The sequence below is a fragment of the Kogia breviceps genome, chromosome 11 (genome assembly GCF_026419965.1).
Source record: "Kogia breviceps isolate mKogBre1 chromosome 11, mKogBre1 haplotype 1, whole genome shotgun sequence".
Lineage (NCBI taxonomy): Eukaryota > Metazoa > Chordata > Mammalia > Artiodactyla > Physeteridae > Kogia > Kogia breviceps.
The window spans coordinates 74,395,662-74,422,768 of record NC_081320.1 but is presented as its reverse complement, the minus strand read 5'-3'; the positions used below and the strand labels follow the sequence as shown (position 1 = coordinate 74,422,768).

The window sequence follows — 27,107 nt, the reverse complement described above, 5'->3', positions numbered from 1 at the left end:
CACTGATTGTACACTTAAAAGGACCAATTTTATGGTATGTGAATGGTATCCCAACTTTTAAAAATGGAATTTTCCAAAAAGAAAAAGAAAGGAAATTTCTTCTGAAAATAATACTGTGCAGTCCTGAAAAGGGTTCTAGCAAAACCAACTGTTGACACCTTGGTCACAGTGGGACTATTAATTCACCCAGTGCCCATGTGCTGTGACCCCTGCTGACTCCCCAGACCTTATCATGGACCTCCCCCCAACCCACTCACTGTGCTGCAGGAACACTGGCCTCCTTTTTGTTCTTCAAACCACCAAGCCCTTTCCCACATCAAGGTTTTTGCCCTGTTTCTTCTTTCTGCCTGGAAGGCCCTCCTAGACCTTTGCTGGCTGGTAACTTCTCATCATCCAAGTAACCATGGTAGGAGAGTAAATAGAGAGGAATACAGGGACCAGATCCTTTAGGGCCTCGTGGACCATATTAAGGAGCTTGGACATTAGGGCAGCAGGAAACCAATGAGGGGTTTTAAGCAGGAGAATGATGAAATGTGATTAAATTTTTTAAGTAACACATTGGCTGTTCAGTGGAGAAAGGACTGAGGCAAAGGGTGAGCAATATGGAAGGAAGAAGACAAGCTAGGAGGCTATTGTGTTAATAGTCCAGACAGGAAATGTCAGTGAACTGGACCAAGGTGAAAGCAGAGAGAAATTGCAGATTTGGAAATAAAACTAGCAGGACTTGCTAATGGATGGGTTCCATTTATCCCTTCATTCATCCAACAGACATTCTGTTGATCAGCAATGAACAAAACACACAAAAACTCCTGCCCCCATGGAGTGTATGGTCTAGTAGATGAAAGAAAATGTAGCAAACTGGGGCCTTGAAAAAGTAGTAGCATTTGAACAGCTGAAAGGAAAAAGGGTTCCAGGTATAAGGAATGATACAAGCCAAATTTGCAAGATAACATGCATTTGAAAAGTACCAGGGGCAGCATTAGCAAGCCCAGAAGTTCCATGGAGGGGGTCTGTGGAAAGGCCTTAAAGATTTTAGAATTCTTCCTTAAGGCAACAGAAAGATATTGACAGCTTTTGACCAAAGATTCAACGTGGTCATCTAGCAATCACACTCCTGGGCATGTAGCTGGACAAAACTATAATTCAAAAAGATAAATGCACCCCTGTGTTCATAGCAGCACTATTTACAATAGCCAAGACATGGAAACAATCTAAATGTCCACTGACAGATGAATGGATAAAGAAGATGTGGTGTGTGTGTGTGTGTGTGTGTGTGTGTGTGTGTGTGTGTGTGTGTATATAAAATGGAATACTATTCAGCCATTAAAAAAGAGTGAAATAATACCATTTGCAGCAGCATGGAACCTAGAGATTATCATACTAAGTGAAGTAAGTCAGAAAAAGAAAGACAGATACCATATGATATCACTTATATGTGGAATCTAAACTATGACACAAATGAACATATCAGTGAAACAGAAACAGACTCACAGATATAGAGAACAGATTTGTGGTTGCCAAGGGGAAGGGCGGGTGGGGGAGGGAAGGACTGGGAGTTTGGGATTAGCAGATGCAAACTATTATGTATAGAATGGATAAACAACAAGGTCCTACTGTATAGCACAGGGAACTATATTCAATATCCTGTGATAGACCATAATTGAAAAAAATATGAAAAAGAATATATATAGGTATAACTGAAGCACTTTGCTGTACAGCAGAAATTAACACAACATTTTAAATCAACTATAATTTAATAAAATAAATTTTTAAAAAAGATTCAACATAGTCAAAGACTTTTTAAGAAAAATGGAAAAGAGGGACTTCCCTGGTGGTCCAGTGGTTAAGAATCTGCCTTCCAATGCAGGGGACATGGGTTCAATCCCTGGTCGAGGAACTAAGATCCCACATACTGTGGGGCAACTAAGCCCACACATTACAATGAAGAGACCTCATGCCACAACTAAGACCCAATGCAGCCAAATAAATAAATAAATATGTTTTTAAAAAGAAAAAGAAAAGAAAAATGGAAAAGAATGCTTTGCAAAAGAATTTGCTACTAAGGGAGAAGTAACATGACCTGGTCACTGGTGTCAGGAGAAGGAAGCATTCATCTTCACATTTTATTTGATGATCATTTTGTTTCATTAAATTAACATTTTTGCATAATTTTCTTAAAAATAGAATTTTACTCTAGTTGAATATCACAGTAGAACAAAATTAAGTTTCATATCAAAACTGTTTATGCATAAGTGCTTTTATGTTATAATAATTCTTTCTCATTAACAGTCAAGAGGCAAGCTTACAATGGCCACCTCTGATTGATGAAGAAATTTGTTTTCCCAAAGCAATGTGGCTTGCCTTGAAAGCCACATTCACTGAAAAGATGAATGGAAAATAAGAAGCAGATTATACAGTTTGATTTGGCCTCTACATCATTGGTGTATTGTAAATGACATCACCCAATAATCACTCCGTTATTAGGTCAGGCAGAAGAACCAACTTAGAGCAGAAACATTTGCAGCTGTGCCTCTAAGATTCCAATGTTGCATGAAGATAGTGGCTCAAACAATGCCAGTTTTGCCCAGGAACACTCTGAGATCAGTACAGCAGAATATGACCTCAGTGAGCAGCATCTAAAGGTTATCCTTTCATTCTAACCATCCGGGTTGCAAATAGTTCTCTTTTCCATGTGCCTGGTGCCAAGGGCCTCTGGGAAGGAAGCCTTGGCAGATTCTGAGATGCTCTAATGTGAGCACTGTCGAGAAAATCATAATGGCCATGAGAAGGCAAGGTAACCTTGAGGAATCATATGAGGGGGAAGCAGAGCAGATGGCTGAGGAATAGGTCTCTGTGCAGTTTCCACTCAAGCAATTCTGGGCTCCCCCAGGATCTCTGTGGCTTTAGCCCAGGGTTCTCTCATTTCCACCAACAAAACTCCACTCAGGAAGGAATGGAAGAGGCTCTCTTCTTGCTTTCTCCAAATGTTCCTGGGAGTAAACCTTCTTATGACTTCTAAGTTCTCCCACAAGGTTAATAGTGGGGATGCACCATTCCCCGTCCCCTGAGTCTTATTTGCCACATCAGTGTCTTCCTGCTCCCATCAGACCTGAGATGGACACTTCTTGAGCTGCCTTAGTTTTGACCTGTCCTCTGAAGGAAGTCTTATTTCTGCACTTTTGAGATGAAACCCAAAGAGAGATGAAAATGAACCTAGAGACCTTCAAGATGGCAGAGGAGTAAGACGTGGAGATCTACCTCCTCCCCACAAATACATCAGAAATACAACCACATGTGGAACAACTCCTACAGAACACCGACTGAACACTGACAGAAGACCTCAAACTTCCCAATAGGCAAGAAATTCCCCACGTACCTGGGTAGGGCAAAAGAAAAAAGAAAAAACAGAGACAAAAGAATAGGGACGGGACCTGCACCTCTGGGAGGGAGCTGTGAAGGAGGAAAGGTTTCCACACACTAGAAGCCCCTTCACTGGCGGAGACGGGGGGTGGGCGGGGGGAAAGCTTCGGAGCCACAGAGGAGAGCACAGTAACAGGGGTGCGGAGGGCACAGCTGAGATATTCCCACAGAGGATCGGTGCCGACCGGCACTCACCAGCCCGAGAGGCTTGTCTGCTCACCCGCTGGGGCGGGCGGGGGCTGGGAGCTCAGGTTCGGGCTTCGGTGGGATTCCAGGGAGAGGACTGGGGTTGGCTGCATGAACACAGCCTGAAGGGGGCTAGTGCGCCACAGCTAGCCGGGAGGGAGTCTGGACCTGCCTAAGAGGCAAGAGGCCATTGTTTCGGGTTGCGTGAGGAGAGGGGATCCAGAGCACCGCCTAAATGAGCTCGAGAGACACGCACGAGCTGCGGCTATCAGCGCAGATCCCAGAGACGGGCATGAAACGCTAAGGCTGCTGCTGCAGCCACCAAGAAGCCTGTGTGCGAGCACAGGTCACTATTCCCACCTCCACCTCCCCTCCTGGGAGCCTGTGCAGCCTGCCAGGGTCCCATGATCCAGGGACAACTTCCTCGGGAGAACACACGGCACGCCTCAGGCTGTTGCAACATCATGCCAGCCTCTGCCACCACAGTCTCGCCCCGCATCCGTACCCCTCCCTCCCCCCGGCCTGAGTGAGCCAGAGCCCCCGAATCAGCCACTCCTTTAACCCCATCCTGTCTCAGAGAAGACAGATGCCCTCAAGCGACCTACACGCAGAGGCGGGGCCAAATCCAAAGCTGAACCCCAGGACCTGTGCAAACAAAGAATAGAAAGGGAAATTTCTCCCAGGAGCCTCAGGAGCAGCGGATTAAATCTCACAGTCAACTTGACGTACGCTGCATCTGTGGAATACCTGATAGAAAATGTATCATCCCAAAATTGAGGCAGTGGATTTGGGGAGCAACTGTAAACTTGGGGTTTGCTTTCTGCATCTAATTTGTTTCTGGTTTTATGTTTATCTTTGTTGAGTATTTAGAGTTTATTATCACTGGTAGATTTGTTTTTTGATTTGGTTGCTCTCTCCTTTTTTTATATATATACTTTTTTTTTCCTTTTTCTCTTTTTGTGAGTGTATATGTGTATGCTTCTTTGTATGATTTTTGTCTGTATAGCTTTGCTTTTACCATTTGTCCTAGGGTTCTGTCTGTCCATTTTTTGTTTGTTTTTTATTACTTTTTATTTTTTTATTTTTAATAATTTTTTATTTTAATAACTTTATTTTATCCTTTCTTTCCTTCTTTCTTTCTTTTTTTCTTTCTTTCCTTCATTCTTTCTCTCATTCTTTCTTTCCTTCTTTCTTTCTCATTCTTTCTTTCTTTCCTTCCTTCCTTTCTTTCTTTCTCCCCCCCACTCCCTCCCTTTCTCTTTCTCTCTTTCTTTCTTTCTTTCTCCCTTTTCTTCTGAGCCATGTGGCTGACAGGGTCTTGGTGCTCTGGCTGGGTGTCAGGCCGGTGCCTCTGAGGTGGGAGAGCCAGGTTCAGGACATTGGTCCACCAGAGACCTCGTGGCTTCACATATCAAACAGCAAAAGCTCTCCCAGAGCTCTCCATCTCAATGCTAAGACCCAGCTCCATTCAACAACCAGCAAGCTACAGTGCTGGACACCCTAAGCCAAACAACTAGCAAGAAAGGAACACAACTCCACCCCATAGCAGAGAGGCTGCCTAAAATCATAAAAAGTTCACAGACACCCCAAAACACACCACCAGACGCAGCCCTGCCCAACAGAAAGACAAGATACAGCCTCATGCACCAGAACACATGCACCAGTCCTCTCCACCAGGAAGCCTACACAACTCACTGAGCCAACCTTACCCACTGGGGACAGCCACCAAAAACAATGGGAACTACGAACCTGCAGCCTGCAAAAAGGAGACCCCCAAACACAAAGAGTTAAGCAAAATGAGAAGACAGAGAAACACACAGCAGGTGAAGGAGCAAGGTAAAAACCCACCAGAACAAACAAATGAAGATGAAATAGGCAGTCTACCAGAAAAAGAATTCAGAGTAATGGTAGTAAAGATAATCCAAAATCGTGGAAATAGAATGGAGAAAATACAAGAAATGTTTAACAAAGACCTAGAAGAACCAAAGAGCAAATAAACAATGATGAACAACACAATCAATGAAATTAAAAATTCTCTAGAAGGACTCAATAGCAGAATAACTGAGGCAGAAGAACAGATAAGTGACCTGGAAGATAAAATAGTGGAAATAACTACTGCAGAGCAGAATAAAGAAAAAAGAATGAAAAGAATGGAGGACTGTCTCAGAGACCTCTGGGACCACATTAAATGCACCAACATGCGAATTATAGGGGTCTCAGAAGAAGAAGAGAAAAAGAAAGGGACTGAGAAAATATTTGTAGAGATTAGAGTTGAAAACTTCCCTAATATGAGAAAGGAAATAGCCAATCAAGTCCAGGAAGCACAGAGTCCCATACAGGATAAATACAAGGAGAAACACGCCAAGACACATATTAATCAAACTATCAAAAATTAAATACAAAGAAAAAATATTAAAAGCATCAAGGGAAAAGCAACAAATAACATACAAGGGAATCCCCATACAGTTAACAGCTGATCTTTCAGCAGAAACTCTGCAAGCCAGAAGGGAGTGGCAGGACATATTTAAAGTGATGAAAGGGAAAAACCTACAACCAATAATATACTACACAGCAAGGTTCTCCTTCAGATTCGATGGAGAAATTAAAACCTTTACAGATAAGCAAAAGCTAAGAGAATTCAGCACCACCAAACCAGCTTTACAACAAATGCTAAAGGAACTTCTCTAGGCAGGAAACACAAGAGAAGGAAAAGACCTACAAAAACAAACACAAAACAATTGAGAAAATAGGAATAGGAACCTACATATTGATAACTACCTTAAATGTAAATTGATTAAATCTTCCAACCAAAAGACATAGACTGGCTAAATGGATACAAAAACAAGACCCATATATATGTTGTCTACAAGAGACCCACATCAGACCAAGGGACACAAACAGACTGAAAGTGAGGGGATGGAAAAAGATATTCCATGCAAATGGAAATCAAAAGGAAGCTGTAGTAGCAATTCTCATATCAGACAAAATAGACTTTAAAGACTATTACAAGAGACAAAGAAGGACATTGCATAATGATCAAGGGATCAATCCAAGAAGAAGATATAACAATTGTAAATCTTTATGCACCCAACGTAGGAGCACCTCAATACATAAGGCAAATGCTAACAGCCATAAAAGGGGAAATCGACAGTAACACAATAACAGTAGGGGACTTTGACACCCCACTTTCACCAATGGACAGATCATCCAAAACAAAAATAAATAAGGAAACACAAGCTTTAAATGATACATTAAATAAGATATACTTAATTGATATTTATAAGATATTCCATCCAAAAACTACAGAATACACTTTCTTCTCAAGTGCTCATGGAACATTCTCCAGGATAGATCATATCCTGGGTCACAAATCAAGCCTTGGTAAATTTAAGAACATTGAAATCGTATCAAGTATCTTTTCCAATCACAATGCTATGAGACTAGATATCAATTACAGGAAAAAATCTGTAGAAAATACAAACAGATGGAGTCTAAACAATACACTACTAAATAACCAAGAGATCACTGAAGAAATCAAAGAGGAAATTTAAAAATACCTAGAAACAAATGGCAATGAAAACACAATGACCCAAAACTTATGGGACGCAGCAAAAGCAGTTCTAAGAGGGAATTTTATAACAGTACAATCCTACCTCAAGAAACAAGAAACATCTAAAATAAACAACCTAACCTTACACCTAAAGAAATTAGAGAAAGAAGAACAAAGAAACCCCAAAGTTAGCAGAAGGAAAGAAATCATAAAGATCAGATCAGAAATAAATGAAAAAGAAATGAAGGAAACAATAGCAAAGATCAATTAAAACTAAAAGCTGGTTCTTTGAGAATATAAACAAAATTGACAAACCATTAGCCAGAATCATCAAGAAGAAAAGGGAGAAGACTCAAATCAATAGAATTAGAAATGAAAAAGGAGAAGTAACAACTGACACTGCAGAAATACAAAGGCTCATGAGAGATTACTACAAGCAACTCTATGCCAGTAAAATGGACAACCTGGAAGAAATGGACAAATTCTTAGAAAAGCACAACCTTCCGAGACTGAACCAGGGAGAAATAGAAAATATAAACAGACCAATCACAAGCACTGAAAATGAGACTCTGATTAAAAATCTTCCAACAAACAAAAGTCCAGGACCAGATGGCTTCATGGGGAATACTATCAAACACTTAGAGAGGAGCTAACACCTATCCTTCTCAAACTCTTCCAAAATATAGCAGAGGGAGGAACACTCCCAAACTCATTCTACAAAGCCACCATCACCCTGATACCAAAGCCAGACAAAGATGCCACAAAGAAAGAACACTACAGGCCAATATCACTGATGAACATAGATGCAAAAATCGTCAACAAGATACTAGCAAACAGAATTCAATAGCACATTAAAGGGATCATACCCCATGATCAAGTGGGGTTTATCTCAGGAATGCAAGGATTCTTCAATATACACAAATCAATCAATGAGATAAACCATATTAACAAACAGAAGGAGAAAAACCATATGATCATCTCAATAGATGCAGAAAAAACTTTCGACAAAATTCAACACCCATTTATGATAAACACCCTCCAGAAAATAGGCATACAGGGAACTATCCTCAACATAATAAAGGCCATATATGACAAACCCACAACCAACATCATCCTCAATGGTGAAAAACTGAAACCATTTCCACTAAGATCAGGAACAAGACAAGGTTGCCCACTCTCACCACTATTATTCAACATAGTTTTGGAAATTTTAGCCACAGCAATCAGAGAAGAAAAAGAAAAAAAAAGGAATCCAAATTGGAAAAGAAGAAGTAAAACTGTCACTGTTTGCAGATGACATGACGCTATACATAGAGAATCCTAATGATGCTACCAGAAAACTACTAGAACTAATCAATGAATTTGGCAAAGTAGCAGGATACAAAATTAATGTACAGAAATCACTTGCATTCCTATACACTAATGATGAAAAATCTGAAAGAGAAATTAAGGAAACACTTGCATTTACCAGTGCAACAAAAAGAATAAAATACCTAGGAATAAACCTACCTAAGGAGACAAAAGACCTGTATGCAAAAAACTATAAGACACTGATGAAAGAAGTTAAATATAATACAAACAGATGGAGAGATAGACCATGTTCTTGGATTGGAAGAATCAATATTGTGAAAATGACTCTATTACCCAAAGCAATCTACAGATTCAATGCAATCCCTATCAAACTACCAGTGGCATTTTTCACAGAACTAGAACAAAAAATTTCACCATTTGTATGGAAACACAAAAGACCCTGAATAGCCAAAGCAATCTTGAGAAAGAAAAACGGAGCTGGAGGAATCAGGCTCCCTGACTTCAGACTCTACCAGAAAGCTACAGTAATCAAGACAGTATGGTACTGGCACAAAAACAGAAATATCGATCAATGGAACAGGATAGAAAGCCCAGAGATAAACCCATGCACATATAGTCAATTTACCTTGATAAAGGAGGCAAGAATATACCAATGGAGAAAAGAATGCCTCTTCAATAAGTGGTGCTGAGCAAACTGGACAGCTACATGTAAAAGAATGAAATTAGAACACTCCCTACCGCCATACATAAAAATAAACTCAAAATGGATTAAAGACCTAAATGTAAGGCCAGACACTGTAAAACTCTTAGAGGAAAACATAGGATGAACACTCTATGACATAAATCACAACAAGATCCTTTATGACCCACCTCCGAGAGAAATGGAAATAAAAACAAAAATAAACAAATGGGACCTAATGAAACTTAAAAGCTTTTGCACAGCAAAGGAAACCATAAACAAGATGAAAAGACAACCCTTAGAATGGGAGAAAATATTTGCAAACGAAGCAACTGACAAAGGATTAATCTCCAAAATATACACGCAGCTCATGCAGCTCAATATCAAAAAAACAAACAACCCAATCCAAAAATGGGCAGAAGACCTAAATAGACATTTCCCCAAAGAAGATATACAGATTTCCAACAAACATATGAAAGGATGCTCAACATCACTAATAATTAGAGAAATGCAAATCAAAACTACAATGAGGTATCCACCTCACACCAGTCAGAATGGCCATCATCAAAAAGTCTACAAACAATAAATGCTGGAGAGGGTGTGGAGAAAAGGAAACCTTCTTGCACTGTTGGTGGGAATGTAAATTGATACAGCCAGATGGAGAACAGTATGGAGGTTCCTTAAAAAACTGAAAATAGAACTACCATATGACCCAGCAATCCCACTACTGGGCATATACCCAGAGAAAACCATAATTCAAAAAGAGTCATGTACCACAATGTTCACTGCAGCACACTCTACAATAGCCAGGACATGGGATCAACCTAAGCGTCCAACGACAGATGAATGGATAAAGAAGATGTGGCATATATACACAATGGACTATTACTCAGCCATAAAAAGAGATGAAATTGAGTTATTTGTAGTGAGGTGGATGGACCAAGAGTCTGTCATACAGAGTAAGTCAGAAAGAGAAAAACAAATACTGTATGCTAACACATCTAACACATAGCATCTAAAAAAAAATGGTTCTGAAGAAACTAAGGGCAGGACAGGAATAAAGACACAGACGTAGAGAGTGGACTTGTGGACATGGGGAGGGGGAAGGGTAAGCTGGGGCGAAGTGAGAGAGTGGCATGGACGTATATACACTACCAAACGTAAGATAGATAGCTATTGGGAAGCAGCCGCATAGCACAGGGAGATCAGCTCGGTGCTTTGTGACCACCTAGAGGGGTGGGATAGGGAGGGTGGGAGGGAGACGCAAGAGGGAGGAGATACGGGGATACATGTATACGCTGATTTATTTGTTACAGAAATTAACACACCATTGTGGAGCAATTATACTCCAATAAAGATTAAAAAAAAAAAAGAAAATGAACCTATAAGACAGAAGAGAAAGAGAGAGAAGAGGAAGACCTAAGCTGTAAGATGGAATAGTTCAAATGTATTCAGAGGAAATGCAAAGATAAATCATTTCATTTCAGCTTTAAGTGGATGGATGGAAGATTCCTGGACAGTTATAAGAAAACAGACTACTTCACAAATAACTGAGAAAATACTGTAAAAGAATAAATCGTGGTTTCCATATACTCAAAGAAGAGCAGCCAAAAAAGATGCAAATGACTGCTTCGTGCCAGCTGGATTAAGACATTACACTTTCCAATGATTTTGGCAATTACTCTGAAATTGTAATTAGCTCACTCTCTCCAGCTGAATTTTCTGTACAAATTGAACAAATATTTGACCTTTAGCCAACTTTGTCATTGTACCCTGTTCTTCCAAAGTGCATGAGCATATGTGCTTGATATCATTTTACAGCCCCCCACCCCATGGGATGAGCTAATTCACCAAGTTTTCTAATCCAGCTGGCTGCAGATAAAGCAGCAGATCTTATTTAAGGGCTTGCCCAGGCCTTTGTAAAAACAAGACAAAGCAAAAAGAAAAACAAAAAACAAATTCCCCCTACAGGAAGGGGCGGGGTGGGGGGGTGGGGGGGAACTGATTAGCCGGAAGCAAAATATTCCCATGTGACACTTTTCCCCTTATTTTTTTTAAACCAACTATTTCATGGAAAAATTCTACCACATCTGCACCTGTCTTGCAATAGTTCGATCATTGTATGACACTCATGCAATAAGCTTCTAGATAGAGCCCAGTTTACAACCCCAGGGGAGTTGGGTTGGCCTACCAGGAGATCCAAACCCTCAGGATGACAAAGTTACATCCACATTGAATCCCAGGTCACAGAGCTCGTCACTTCCTATTTCTTGTAACTAAGAGCTGAGAAGGAATGCTTCCATTTTCTTTACATCTAAGGGAGGAGATGCATTCGGGAGTGGGGCAGTGATCTGTGGAAGGGAGGAGAGCTGAAAGCATTTAGTTACACCCAGTGATCCAACAACTAACTAATTTAAGGAGAGACTACACAGGCATCTTCAGTACCAAAATTGGCATTTTAGAACAATAATCCAAGACTCAAAATAGTCAGTGCAGCCTTGAGTATCAGGGTTTAAAAGAATGAAAGATAAAAAGAAAACTTTGGAGAGGAAGCAGCCTGTGGTGGGAAGAACGAAACCACAAAACCATTTTAAGCGCAGCACTTCCCTCCTTAATGTGGACCACAAATTGTTTTAGCCTGTGATCACACTCAGCCCCCGGGCTCCCAGGAGAAGGACTTCCATGCTGGCCCAGCCCTGCGTGGCCAAGACTGTCTGGGAGGGGTGTTTAGGAAAAGAGCAGGAGTTCTAACTTTAGTTCTCTCTCCAGTCTGAATGAAATGCAACTCTGCTCCATTCAGATACATAAGGGTTAAAAAAAAAAAAAAAAGTGCATTTTGGATACAGCTGGAAGCTATTAACAGCTCTGAGAACATCTCAGTAACCCAGTTAGAGGATGGGTGGCCTGGCAGAGATCCTGAATCCATGTTTGTAATCACAGATTCTTACCACTGGGCGGGGCTTGCTTTCTACCTCCCACCCAGTGCAGACATCCGCTCTTCAACTGTTCAGTCCCGGCTTGCATACTTCCAGCCCCTTCCTTCAAGGGCAACTTCATTTACTAGAAAGTTCTTTTTGGCAAAAAAATGCCTCTGTAGAAGATCTCCCCCTTAGTTCTAGCTCAGTCCTCTGATGTCATAGCACATGACAGTCCTACTTGTGAAGACAGCTATATTTGCCTCCAAATGCTGTCCAGCATTTGGCCCAACACCCCATCTCTGCCAGGCAGCCCTCCCATCTGGTGGTTTCCAGATCCCTCCTGAGCCTGCTTACTCTTTGAATAGTGCTTATGTTTCAGAGTCCCTTCTAGAGAATCTATTCCTAGCTCCCAGGCATCAATATAGGGTCCTCTAGGTGACCTTTACATTCAGGAGTTTTTGAGGGGAATTTTTTTCAGGGAAGATGCAGCCACACCCCCTTTTAGGTACTGCCACTAGAGCACCTACACTGTCTCATCCTTAAGCAAGCTTCGGGCTCCGGCAGCCTTGCCTAGTGAATACTGCTAGCCTGTCAATGGCGTCACCAAGCCGGAGAGGAGGGAGGACAGAATGAATGAGCTTCCCCTGGATACCTAGCAGGGCAGTTCCCAGCTTTCCACCGACTGTGGAGGCAGATGAGAAAAGATCACTCCCAAACTTGACCCTGGAGCTCGGACCCAGCCTCTAGGACCGAGACAAAAGATCACTTTCATTATCTATCTCCCCTGTCCAAAAACCTTCCATCGAGTCCCACCTGCCGCACAGAACACAAGCGCTCCAGCCCGGGGCCTCTGCAGCCCACCTTGTCCTGGCTGGTCCCGACGCAAGGCCCATGCTCTCCCGCTTGCCCTTTCCGATACCTTTCTTCCTCCTGCGAGGTTTTCTGAGAGTTTCCTCTTTTCCTGGGCTAGCTCCAGAGCATCTGAAAAACCAGTATTCTGTAATCGTGGACCCAGGCTGACATTTCTGACCATTGGAGGCAGGTCTTTTCCCAGCGTTCTCCTCTTCAATTAATTAATTGTTCGAATAAGCACAGGCATGAGCCTCTTGTTCTTTGCAATGTCCTAATTACCTCTTTGCTTTCATTATACGGAGGGGATCCAAGGTCAGCCCAGGCTCTGGCTTTTCGAGATTAAGTAAATGAACAGTTATGACCTAACAGTCACCCCATATATAAGCTGATACCACAAGGTGTAATCTTGACCTCGTTTTGCATTCCCAGCTGTGCCTCAGATCAACTGTGATGTGAGAGCTGGAAAGATAATCAATCCAGAGTTCATTGTGAAATGTCCAGCAGGATGCCAAGACCCCAGGTACCACGTTTATGGCACTGACATCTATGCATCCTACTCCAGCGTGTGTGGCGCTGCGGTTCACAGGTGGGTAGCGCTGAGCTTCTTAAGCACGAGCAGTCAGGGTGTGGGCAGGGAGCCCCCGGTGCAGGGTTGCCTGATTAGCAAGCAAGAACAAACAAACTTAACGGAGCATCCTGTATTTTATCTGGCAGCCCTATCCCATGGGATGACCCAGAATCTGTGCATGGTCCTGGATCTCCTTTCAGATCTCTCTGGAAAGGAGGACTGACTTCTCTTTACACTTTAATGGGTGGGGATGGGAGGGAGAATCCTATGTGCTGAGCAAGGAGATAATAGGGACATGACTAAGGCAGGCCCAGAATTTTAGAGAAGAAATGTCACAGCTCCGGTTGATGATCTGGAGACAAATAGGAATAGGAAAAGTGAGAAGGAGGGTGACAGGGGGTCCTGCCTGGTCAGCTGTTGATGGGGGATCCGGGAAGGAGGACAGGAAGCATGACATGCTTTGGACCATGTCACTGACTAAATGATGAAAGGCAATAGAGACCTTCACAGAATCCTCACACCTCTTTTGCTTAGGCTTGGAGCCAAACCCCAGGGAAATGCACGTTTACTTAATATCTTTCATAATGGGTGTGTGTCAAGCACTGCACCTGTGTTACCTAATTCGGCCCTCACCATTCCCCTCTGCGGTATCTACCACCGTTGTCGACCTCTTAAAGGTGAAGAGAGGTCGAATAGCCTTTCTAAAGCCACACCGTTAAAAAGTATCCGAGTAGGGATTGGAACCCAAGTCCAGCCCCCCACTCCTGTTCACCAGCCAGCACTACTTTGAGATGTGGCTCAAAGTCAGTGGTTGGCTGCTGGACACTGATGAAGTTTCTCAATTATTCAGGCTTTCGGTATCTTTTTCCTTTTCTTTCCTTGCATGCCAGTTACTTGATTGTTCAGTTGTATCTCCCCCAGAGAGAGGGGAGACATAAAATTCATTCTTTTTCAAGGTGTCTAGTCAGTAGCCTCTCTCAAATTCGGGGAAGAAGTAAAAAAAAAAACAAAAACTATGCCTAAAATAAGATTTAAGACTTACTAATAGACTTTGTCAGCCATACTCTTTTCCCCATCAGCCAAAGAGATGAACAGCCATCTGGTTTTTCAATGGGAGTAGGAATACAAAAGCTCTACTAAGGATATATAGAGGGACATTAAAGAACAAAAACATCAAATGCTGTTCCTTAACTCCAAACTGTGGAATAAAAATATTTTGTTTTCACTCTGAAATCAATTATGTGCACCAAGTCTATATGCAGATCTACACGTGAACATGTGCATGCCTCCACACAATCACTTGTACGCACATGCATGCCTCCCACGTGTGCTAGAACACACGTGCGTGCTCACACACACCCTGACACACACATGTGCATGCCAATACAGCTCCGCCAACACCATTAGCACACTCCAGTCTGTGTCCGTGTAGACACTGACTTATGTTACAGAAGCCGAGCCCATCTTAAGGCTGCCTGGATTTTTCCACCTGTGGTCTGAGATGGTTGGCTCTTGCTTCGTCTGGCATTTGCTGGCTCTCTCTTGCCTTTCCTTGGTCCTCTGAGGTACAGAGCCACACAAGTTAATGTGAGCTCACCAAGATGTCATCATAATGACAGTAACCCCTTACACTGAGATCCTCTCCTTCTACCATCATCTCAGCCCTATGAGGCTGCTGTTAGCATCCTCAGTTGTTAGAAGAGGGAGGGAGGCGTAGGGAAGTTAATTAAGTTGCTACTTAGTTGCACATCCAGGACTAGAACTTGTGTTCCCTGACTTCCAGCCCTGAGCCCAGGTGATACATTTACGTAAGAACCGAGAGGACGTGAGGACATGATGGGGTTGTAGCACTTTGGGGCGGTCAGAGTTGGGAGAGGTTTTTATGATGAACGGACACACCTCTAGGGAGAAAATAAGAAGGGCATTGACAAGTACCAGGACTCAGCAATCCCAACATTTGGGTTGGAGCATAGGAACTATCTGGCAAGAATATAGATGAGGGTAGAGGGACAGAGGAGAAGAGTTTGACTGTTTCAAGAAACAAGATTCGCTGCTGGAGCAACAGAATGCCTTGTAGCTTCCTGGACCAGTGACTGATATTACAGGAAACTGTTTGGAAAGAAGAAATCACTATCCATGAGGAGGATGTATAGAGGGTCTTAAGGGAAAACAGATAGGAATTTTGGAGAATACCAGTTCCGTTTTTCACAGACAGAAGGAGTCTGTTTTTAGAAGGCAAGATTTAAGACAGAAAATAGAGTGGAAAATGTGTGAAGGACCTCCCATCACTGTCCTGCCAGAGTCCCCTGCAGTCAGAACTGGGAAACTGGAGAGAGCACACTTTGGTTTAGAGATTCAGATTTAGCTTAAAGGATTTAAATTTCATACAAAGTATGACAGTCAGATGCCTTATTATGAGTGATCCCCTTGATTCTTTTTTTTTTTTTTTTTACGTGGGTAAGACTTGTCTACAAGTTCTGGATACTAATTGTTTCCTAGTGATACTGCTTGCAAATATATCTTTCCAGTTGTGGTATATTTTTCCTCCTTGATTTTTTTTTTTAAGATGTTGGGGGTAGGAGTTTATTAATTTATTTATTTATTTATTTTGGCTGTGTTGGGTCTTCGTTTCTGTGCGCGGGCTTTCTCCAGTTGCGGCGAGCAGGGGCCACTCTTCATCACGGTGCGCAGGCCTCTCACTATCGCGGCCTCTCCCGTTGCGGAGCACAGGCTCCAGACGCGCAGGCTCAGTAGTTGAGGCTCACGGGCCTAGTTGTTCCGCGGCATGTGGGATCCTCCCAGACCAGGGCTCGAACCCGTGTCCCCTGCATTAGCAGGCAGATTCTCAACCACTGCGCCACCAGGGAAGCCCGATCCCCTTGATTCTTTCAAACCAAAGGGATAATGAATATATTTGAGGCATCATATTTTGGCCCAGTCTTATCCTGAACTAATTGCTGTGTTTAAAGTGGGACCAAGGCCTGGAGAGAGGGGAGAGTTCTCTGAGATGGGACAACGAAGAGGCCATCTCCATGCAGAGCATGGATTTCTGACCAGACGCCCACCTTGAGAATGGCAGCCATTCAAAACCTGGCCTCTGGGCTTCCCTGGTGGCACAGTGGTTGAGAATCCGCCTGCTGATGCAGGAGACACAGGTTCATGCCCTGGTCCGGGAAGATCCCACATGCCGCAGAGCAACTAAGCCCGTGAGCCATGGCCGCTAGGCCTGCGCGTCTGGAGCCTGTGCTCCGCAACGGGAGAGGCCACAACAGTGAGAGGCCCGCATACCTCAAAAAAACAAAAACAAAAACAAACAAAAAAAAACCTGGCCTCGTTGTGGATGGTCCTTTTTCTCCGAGCCACGAAGCTGACCCTCAGATTATCCCAGTGCCCTGGTACCAGGGTCAGGGAGGAGGTGAACCTCAAAGCCATGTTCTGCATCATGCAGGGTGTCTGAGGAACTGGTTTTGTTCTTTGAGAGGACATATATGAAGTGCCTCCACCTCGATGAGGGTACACATGAGGTTGCATCTATATAAATTCTCCAAACTACCACGGCTCTGAGCCCCCAACTGCTTCATAAGTACAACCACAGCCTTTCAGGCTCTCTCCCTCCTCTGGTATCTCCTGTGGTAAACAAGCATCCGGTGCATTCCTCTCCTGGGATTTCTGTCGCCTCCTGGAGTTGATAGACCACTGACTACCCCAGGATCTGCCCTCCTCTAGGACAATGCCTGGGAACGTGCACGGCCTCCAGTGAAGTCCACTCACAAGATAAGACATCACTCTCTTCTGCAACAGGAAAATCTCATGAGAAGACAAGAGTTCTGTTTCCATGCCTTTCCCAAGGTCTGGGTTTGGGGGTCTTATATAACTGTCACAAGGGATCTCAGCCTCCCCGTCCAGCCTGAGAACCCCCCGGGCCCACCCCATTCCCTTTAAACAGGCTGAGCAAGGGGAAGCTCAGCCCCTCTTTCCACTCTGAGTGGCAGCTACAGCGCTTCTGACTTTTAAACAAGAATGAGTGCACGCACATTTCCTCAATACAATGGAATATAAATCCAGTGGCAGAATAATTTCTCCCGCGGGGGAATAAAAAGATAAGAGCTATTTCTGTTTCCCCCACTTATCAGTTAGGGACCATGGGATAATCGGGGTAATTTTTAAAAAAATAATCTGAATTTTCAGCCTGTGCCAGTGGTGTGGTGGTAAATGTTCACCAACCAGCCCTCCTAAATGGAGGGCTGGGGCGTGCTGATTTACCAACATCTGCAGTGTAAATACTCCCACTGTGGCTGATTTCAAACTACCATTGTGAAATCAACCAGCACAATCCTGAAGCCTAATAACCGGCTTTCCCAAGCCAGCATGAGAGGTGTCCGCACACCGACAGGCCTTCTGATGCAGAAGCAAGAACACCGTCTTCCCAAAAGAAAATTCCTAATCTAGTTGGGAGACAAAGTTAACTCAAGGAATTTTTAGGAAGTAGCACAAGACCAAATAAAATCAGAGTCTCCATGGAAAGACAAGATTCGAAGGCATTGTTAGGAAGGGGCATAGCAAAGTCATGGAGAAGGAGGTGTTGGAGAGAAGGCACAGGTTCTCCAGAGCAAAGAACAGCATGAACAGAGCCACAGGAGTGGGAATCAAGTGGGCTGTGAGGAGAGAAGAGGCCGGCCTGGCTGCAGCTGGGAGAAGTGAGGGGCCCTGACTGGGAGCTGCCTGGAGAAGGGCAGTCAGGGTTGCAAAGACATGATGGAGGGATGAGGACTTGGTGTTGGGAGATGCCCATGGCTTTTGAACCCTGAGAGGCAACTGTGACCAAGTGGGGCAAACCCAGGATTCCAGGTCATTTAGACCTGGGTTCAAATCCCTACCTTGCAGTTTAGAAGTTACAAGATCTGGAGTGAGTCCCTCTACCTGTCTAAGCCTGTCTCTGTGAAGTGGGAATAACAGCATTCCCCCTGCTCCACAGCCAGTAGGTTTGCTAGGAGAACTCAGTGAGATCCATTAGTGGGGATGATTCTAAAGCAATTAAGGGCTTTACATGTCAAGTATTATTATCACTTTCTTTCCAAGTTGTTGGGAAGTTGAGTGTTGAAAGTTGTTGACTCACCATGAAGGTGGGAGGGCAGGAAATGGCAACAGCTCATTCCTGTAGGGAAGGAAGGGTGTTGATGGGAACAAATCTAAGGACATTTTTAGCTCCCCTGTGCTGTAAATTACAGATACCCAAGGGAGCCGTGTTAGGCTCTGGGGCAAGGAAGTGACATACTGGAGCCCCTGCTTCAATGGGGGCAAAGAGGTAGATATGTCAGTTACTATCACATCAGGATCTAAAACCTTCAAAATCCTGGAAATTAAAGAAACAATTTCCAGCCTTTGGGGACTCTTTTAAATGAGTTTAATTTAGCTACACACCTTCATTCCCTAGCCCAAAATAAAAGGAATATTTGCTTTTAAAAATATACCACCTTTGGGCTTCCCTGGTGGCGCAGTGGTTAAGAATCTACCTGCCAATGCAGGGGACACGGGTTCGAGCCCTGGTCTGGGAAGATCCCACATGCCGCGGAGCAACTAAGCCCGTGAGCCACAACTACTGAGCCTGCACATCTGGAGCCTGTGCTCCACAAAGAGAGAGGCCGTGACAGTGAGAGGCCCGTGCACCGCGATGAAGAGTGGCCCCCGCTCGCCGCAATTGGAGAAAGCCCGCGCACAGAAATGAAGACCCAACACAGACAAAAAATTAATTAATTTAAAAAAAAAAAAAATATATATATATATATATATATATATATACCACCTTTCAGAAATAGTTGGAGTCGTTCTGTGATGTCACAAAACCAAATTGGAAATCGTCAGGAAACAGGTTTTACTTCAGGAAGAACTAGTAGGAATTAAGAAACCAAAGAAAAGAAATTTGAGGCATGGTCAGGTCCTGTAATATGAAAGAGAAGGACATCGAACATGGGAAGTCAGATGCCAGGCCACGTGATGGAAGCATCATTCTTGGGGGTTGGCACAAGTAGGTCAAGGTGAAGGTTTTCTTACTCTCCCTGCTTTCCTATCTCTAAACAAAGATGGTGGCTGAATATCTCTGATGAACATAGATGCAAAAATACTCAACAAAATACTAGCAAACCAAATCCAATAATACATTAAAAGGATCATCCACCATGATTAAGTGGGATTTATCCCAGGGGTGCAAGAATTCTTCAATATCTGTAAATCAATCAGTGTGATACACCACATTAACATACTGAAGAATAAAACCATATGATCATCTCAATAGATGCATAAAAAGCTTTTGACAGGGCTTCCCTGGTGGCGCAGTGGTTGAGAATCCGCCTGCCGATGGAGGGGACATGGGTTCATGCCCCGGTCCGGGAAGATCCCACGTGCCGTGGAGCGCCTGGGCCCGTGAGCCATGGCCACTGAGCCAGCGCGTCCGGAGCCTGTGCTCCGCAACGGGAGAGGCCACAACAGTGAGAGGCCCACGTACCAAAAAAAAAGCTTTTGACAAAATTCAGCACCCATTTTTTTTTTTTTTTTTTTTCGGTATGCGGGCCTCTCACTGCTGTGGCCTCTCCCGCCGCGGAGCACAGGCTCCGGACGCACAGGCCCAGCGGCCATGGCTCACGGGCCCAGCCCCTCCGCGGCATGCGGGATCCTCCCGGACCAGGGCACGAACCCGTGTCCCCTGCACCGGCAGGCGGACTCCCAACCACTGCGCCACCAGGGAAGCCCCCAGCACCCATTTATGATAAAAATTCTCCAGAAAGTGAGCAGAGAGGAAACTTACCTCAACATAATAAAGGCCATATATGACAAAACCACAGCTAATATCATTCTCAATGGTGAAAAGCTGAAGGCATTCCCTCTAAGATCAGGAACAAGACAAGGATGTTCATTCATTCTCACCAGTTTTATTCAACATAGTTCTGGAAGTCCTAGCCATGGCAATCAGAGAAGAAAAAGAAATGAAAGGAATCCAAGTTGGAAAGGAAGAAGTAAAATTGTCATTGTTTGCAGATAACATGATACTATACATAGAAAATCCTAAAGACGCTACCAGAAAACTACTAGAGCTCATCAATGAATTTGGTAAAATTGTAGGATACAAAATTAATACACAGAAATCTCTTGCTTTCCTATACACTAATCAGGAAAGATCAGAAAGAGGAATTAAGGAAACAATCCCATTTATCATGGCATCAAAAAGAATACCTAGGAATAAACCTACCTAAGGAGGCAAAAGGCCTGTACTCTGAAAACTATAAGACACTGATGAGAGAAAGTGAAAATGACACGAATAGATGGGAAGATATACCATGTTCTTGGATTGGAAGAATCAATATTGTCAAAATGACTAGACCACCAAGACAATCTACAGATTCAATGCAATCCCTATCAAATTACCAATGGTATTTTTCACAGAACTAGAACAAAAATTTTTTAAATTTGTATGGAAACACAAAAGACCCCAAAAGACCCCAAATCAATCTTGAGAAAGGGAATGTTCATTGCAGCACTATTTACAATAGCCAAGACATGGAGGCAACCTAAATGTCCATCTACAGAGGGGTGGATAAAGATGATGTGGTACACGTATACAATGGAATACTACTCAGCCATAAAAAAGAATGAAATAATGCCATTTGCAGCAACGTGGATGGACCTAGAGATTATCATACTAAGTAAACTAAGTAAGACAAAGACAAATATCATATGATATCACCCATATGTGGAATCAAATTTTCTTTAAATGATATAAATGAACTTATTTATAAAACAGAAACAGACTCACAGAGTTTGAAAGCAAACTTATGTTTACCAAAGGGAAGAGGGATAAATTAAGAGCTTGGAATTAACATATACACACTACTATATATAAATTAGATAACCAACAAGGACCCACTGTATACCACAGGGAACTCTACTCAATATTCTGTAATAACCTATATAGGGAAAGAATCTGAAAAAGAATGAATATATATATATATATATATATATATATATATATATGTATGTGTAACTGAATCACTATGCTGTACACCTGAAACTAACACAACACTGTAAATAAACTATACTCCAATAATTTTTTTTAAATGTATAACATGTAGAACAAGAAAAAAAATAAAGATGGTGGCTGGTTTCAAAGTCTGTTATATGTCAAACAATATTTTTCTGTCCTTTCTTCAAAAAAAAATTTTTTTTTCCTCTTCACAGTGGTGTGCTCGATAATTCAGGAGGGAAAATACTTGTTCGGAAAGTTGCTGGACAGTCTGGCTATAAAGGGAGTTACTCCAATGGTGTCCAGTCGTTATCCCTTCCACGATGGAGAGAATCCTTTGTCATCTCAGGTATGCCCACACCCTGGAGAAATGCTGCCCTACAACTGGCACTTCAGTTAAGTGACCTCACGGGATGAAATGTGCTCTTTTCAGTGTGCAATTAGTTTTAGTTTATGGCCCACCTCATTTCATAAAAATCTGAAGCATTAGTTCTTCTGATAGTTAAGATCATGAAACAATGAATTATAATTACAGTGATAAATCACTACAAAGTCTGGAAATATTAAAAGTCTCCAATTACTCATTTTAAACACACAGCAGCTATCAGTAAGTCCAATCAAACTTTAAGTGAATTACATTTAATAACTGGATTTTTGAACTACTCCTTTAGTTATATGCCAAATGTGCCTCATATCTGGAAGCTTATTCCTTGAGAATTCTGGTAAATGGATAGATAGGGACAGGTTTTTAGAACACTGAGCTACAGTTTTATTTGAGATTTCTTTTTTTAAATTAATTGTTTCACTGTTTAGTCCATTCTCTGGCTCCACAGGATTTTATAGATAATCAGTTTCACTCTTTTTTTTTTTTTTCCCTCTTCCAAAGAGGTAATATCAATGAACTCATGGCTGTGTTATTTCACAGTAAAAAGATAACCAAGGTCTTTGTACTATCATCATGACCTGCCTGCTCCCCTCTTTTTATTTTTGTGAATTTCCCCAACCTAACTTTTTATTTTGAAAACTTTAAAATTTACAGAAAAATTAAAAGAATAGTACAATGAATACCATATTCTCTTCACCCAGATTCACCAACTGTTAACATTTTGCTATACTTGCTTTATCTATCTATCTATTTATATTTCGTTTGAACTGTGTGAAAATAAGCTGCAGGCATGATGACACTTTATCCCTTAATACCTCAGCCCACGTATGGTAAGAGCTAAAACATTTTCCTAAATAATCATAGTACCACATCTAAAAAATTAACACTGATACAATAATATTAATAAATAAGAAATAAGAAAAATTTCTTATTCAGTTGTATCCAACTATCCCCCAAATATTCTTCACAGTAATTTCTTCTTCTTTTTTTTTGGGGGGGGGATCTACAATCCAATCAAAAATCATCCATTGTATTTAGTTGTCATGTCTATTTAGTCTCCTTTAATCTAGAACTGTCTACCACCACACTTCCTTTTTTGGTCATAAGTAGTGATGACATTTTTGAAGTCCCAGCCAGTCTTGTAGTACTATGTCCCACAGTCTGGACCACAAACAGGTCCAGCTATTTCCTCATGGTTGGATTCAGGTTAAATATTTTGTCAAGGATACTACATAGGTGGTATCATAGCATATCCATTGTGTAGTATCACAAGTGGCCATATCAGGAGACACATAATATCATTTTGTCCATTTGTAGCTGATGCTAAATTTGATTACTTGGATACTTTACCGTATTTCTTCATGGTAAACATACTTTGTAATTAATAGCAACCTGTAGGGTGATACTTCAAAACAGCATGAATATCTTGTTCCCTCCAAAATTTCACCCAATGATTTTAACATCTATCGATGATCCTTGCTGTAGCAAGAATTATATCAGAAATTGCAAAATTATATTTGTTCTAATTCTGTCATTTCTTCCACATTTATTAGCTAGTGTTATTACACAAGGAAGAGGGCTTTCCCGCATCTCTGCACAACTATTTTTTCAAGTACCGCTATGGACTCACAGATTGTTTTTTTAAAGTACAATGTGTACTTGTGCCAGGAGGACCTTTGGTGAAATCGGGCACTAGATTGTGTTCCACCTCCCATTTGACACGCCTCACCTCTCCTCCCCTAGCCCATCCTATAAAAATATTCCCTCAGGTTGAGAGTTTAAAATGCTTTCATTATCAGGTGTAAATATTACAAAACAGGTGAGACCCCTCCCAAGGGCATTTACATTTTAACAGAGATCTAAGCACTAAGATAATTTCTCTGTTATTCTTATTGAGCATCTACTACATCCCAGACACTGCTCCAGGCCCTGGGGATTTAATAGCCACCAAGTGAGACAAATTACCTGCCTCAGGGGGGCTTCTACATTCTAGTGACACTTTCCATTTCGTGTGGAGTGAAGCTCCTTGGTGGAATTTCAAGCCGCACTCCCTGGCAGAGGACTGCAGCCTTCTCAGGCATGTTCAGTCACACCAGGCTTGCGGCTTGCCTCCCCAGCCCTGATCGTTTTTCTTCTTTATGCCTCTGTGGTTTCCCTGATAAACATTAGCATTCCTTCTCCTCTCCTGGTATCTAAACTTTCACTCCCTGGGTGGACAACAAACGGTCATTTCCAAGGCCACTCTCTATTTACCTACTTTCAAGTTTCTCTAGTGCCGTGGAATTCAAATGGGTCCCACGGGGTCTGTGGAAGTGAGAGGTTGCTGTTCACGTATAGCCAGCCGATGGCCAGAGCTCTCAGCAACCAAGAAGAGAATGTGGGGAGGGTTTTTCCATTCATCTACTGACCTGATTCAACATTCAGAAAGTCCTGTGTATAAAAACTTCACTTCCAGGGCTTCCCTGGTGGCGCAGTGGTTGAGAATCCGCCTGCCGATGCAGGGGACGCGGGTTCGTGCCCCGGTCCGGGAAGATCCCACATGCCGCGGAGCGGCTGGGCCCGTGAGCCATGGCCGCTGAGCCTGCGCGTCCGGAGCCTGTGCTCCGCAATGGGAGAGGCCACAACAGTGAGAGGCCCGCGTACCACAAAAAACTTCACTTCTTCATGGGCAAAATAAGGGTTGCTCATGTTAATTCTGATGGAGGTTTTATTGCCTCCTTTCTAATATTAATAAAACATAGGTGATACAATAAAACAGAATGCCACTTGACTTTCTCATTGTAATCAACAATTCAGCAAGGGAGAGGGGTGTGGAGACTGACTGATTTCATTGAACTCAAACAAATCAGCAGGAGGGAGTCAACTTAACAGAATGCAGCCATCTAAAACCTCTAGCTCTAGAAATAAATCATTGTGGTTTTTTTCCTTTTTTTTTTTTTTGCAGAAGGTAAACCCCAAAAGGGTGTAACCTACCCATCATCTCTTACATATTCATCATCTAAAAGCCCAGCTGCCAAAGCAGGCAAGTGTCCACGTGTGATTTCATTTAAATCTCCTGATTTTGTAAACAGGCAATATTGTGTTTTAGGAGATAGGATAAAAATTAGCAACTTAACCGGTCAAGCTCCGCTGACTCCAGTAATATTTTAACAGATGCCAGGAACATGGGCACAGAAATCAACGTGCTGAAGAGTGAGGCTTTATTTTTTGTTTTGCAATTCTGAGATTATCTCTGAGTTTGTGTCATTTTCATTCAGAATGACTGTTGCCCTGAATTTTACTGTATAGTTACTTTAGAAGATGACATGACATTCTGTGTGGAAATGTTCCCAGGCAGCTGAAAGGGAAAAGACTGTCTCTACTCGCGTATGAAATGGAGGGAAGCAAAGAGGATGATGTGGCTTATGTGATAGCAGAAAGCAGCTCATCTCAACAACCCAAGCCAAAAATACAGTCTGTGAGGTTGTACCGACCCAGCTTCCTGTGAATCACCAAGGGGGTACAGTATAACTCAGGCCAGGAAAATACCTTTTTCTAGGTTTCTGTGTGAAAGCGAGAACTATACTATGCATTATTGTCTTTTCTGGGGGAAGGTATGCTTTGATTTCTCACACAAAGAGAAGCTGTGAGTTGTTTTATGGTGAGATTTAACATTACTTCCAGAAAGTTGAAGAGCTAGCTGATTGCGTTCATGTACTTAAGGTGAATATGGTTTAAGAATAGGCAATAAAAGCTAGCATTTATTGAGCTTTCGCTGTGTGCCAGGCACTGTTCCAAGAGTTTTGTCTGATTATTGTATTTATTCACCCCAACAATACCATGGGTATGTACTGTTCTTAGCCCTAATTTACAGTTTGAGGAAAACGCAGTACCAGAGAAGTTTAGTAACTTGCCCTTTGCCACACAACAAGTAAGTAGCAGCGCTTAGAATCAGATCCGGACAATCTGGCTTCAGAAACCCCTCTCTACACCATTATCCTATGTTTTCTTATGCTAATTTCAGAGTATATAAAGAATCCTGATTTGAGGTACCTTAGCATTCAAATAGGGCATGTTTTTCATTTTTCCACCCCAGTTACTCTCCAACTATATCTTTAATGACTTCTTAATTATTCCAGTTATCTAGACCTGTTTTTGTTTGTTTGTTTGTTTTATTGCAAGGAACCACCTGTTCCGTAACCCCGCCCGCAAGCTGGCAGCGGGTGGTGGTGCCCTGTGGACCATTTCTGAGATGTCACCTGTCCTCTTCTGGTGTGGGCCGGGGAAGAGGACTAGGGGACAGAGGTCTCCTTAAGTGGCTGGCCAGTTGGTGGAGGGAGAGTGTCCCTGCCCTCTCTGTTGTCTCGTCCAAGCTCTCAGTGATTTCTCAGCAGGTTTTGTGCGTGGGTATCTGCAGCCGGGGGCAGTGCTCCACTGTATCCTGGCCCCATCTCTTTCTCTGAGTTAGGGGCCCCATCCATCGGCAGCAGCTCCTTCACACAGAGTCACGGGAGTGGCTGGGGTTCTCCTCTTCCCTTTTGGGGCCTGAGGAGAGCTCGGATGGGATGAGTTTGGTCGCCTTTCTTGTCCCATCTCGCCTGACCTTTGGCCTCCTGAGCCCCTCCAGCAGCACCCCTCCCCCACTTCAGGAACAGACCCCATGTTCAAGGAAGCCCTCCAGCTTCAGGGACCACATGCCAAGCACTCCCTGTTTTTCCCGTGAGAGGGAGAATACTTCTCGACTCCCAGAATGCACCCCCAGACTTCCACTTTGAGCTCCGCTCCTGCAGTGCGCCAGGTGAGCCTGTCGGTGCTACAGCTCAGAAAGGCCAGCGGGAAACGAGGTCCTGTCCCCGCCCCGCCCCCCCCCCCCACGCCGCAGGCCCCCGTGGTCTTGATGAGAGATTCTCTTGAAGCCCCTTCGTCTGGCTTGGGGAGGACAAAGCGTGAAGGAAGGAAGGGAATATCCTCTTACCCTGAACACTGCTCTCCCCCAGGGGTGGCCTCGGACCCTTCCCCCTCTTCTGGTCCTGTCCCTCTGCTGATGAGCCTGGGTCAGGTGGGGCTGGCGATGGTGCAGGTTCTGCTGGGACAGCCCCACCCATAGGAAGTTCAGGGGCACCTCTCCTCATGCAGAAAGGGGGACTGGGGCCCTCTGACTTTAGTCGTAGCCAGAATCTGGATAACAGGAAGAGTCCTGCACAACCTCCTGTGACCGTAGCCATCAATCAGCAAGTGCTTTCTC

The 27,107-nt window shown here is 43.1% G+C and overlaps 1 protein-coding gene across 4 annotated transcripts in view; it reads left to right on the top strand.

The window, feature by feature from the left end:
• The window catches only part of VIT (vitrin), a 125,045-nt gene that overhangs the window by 46,707 nt on the left and 51,231 nt on the right, over positions 1-27,107 (top strand). For 2 of the 4 annotated variants that reach the window (XM_067007810.1, XM_067007811.1), the window contains exons 4-6: positions 13,346-13,502; positions 21,714-21,847; positions 24,828-24,905. In XM_067007810.1, coding sequence (XP_066863911.1) covers positions 13,346-13,502; positions 21,714-21,847; positions 24,828-24,905 — 369 coding nt within the window. The remainder of the gene's footprint in view (positions 1-13,345; positions 13,503-21,713; positions 21,848-24,827; positions 24,906-27,107) is intronic. The other 2 variants (XM_067007812.1, XM_067007813.1) reach the window with 1 other exon arrangement.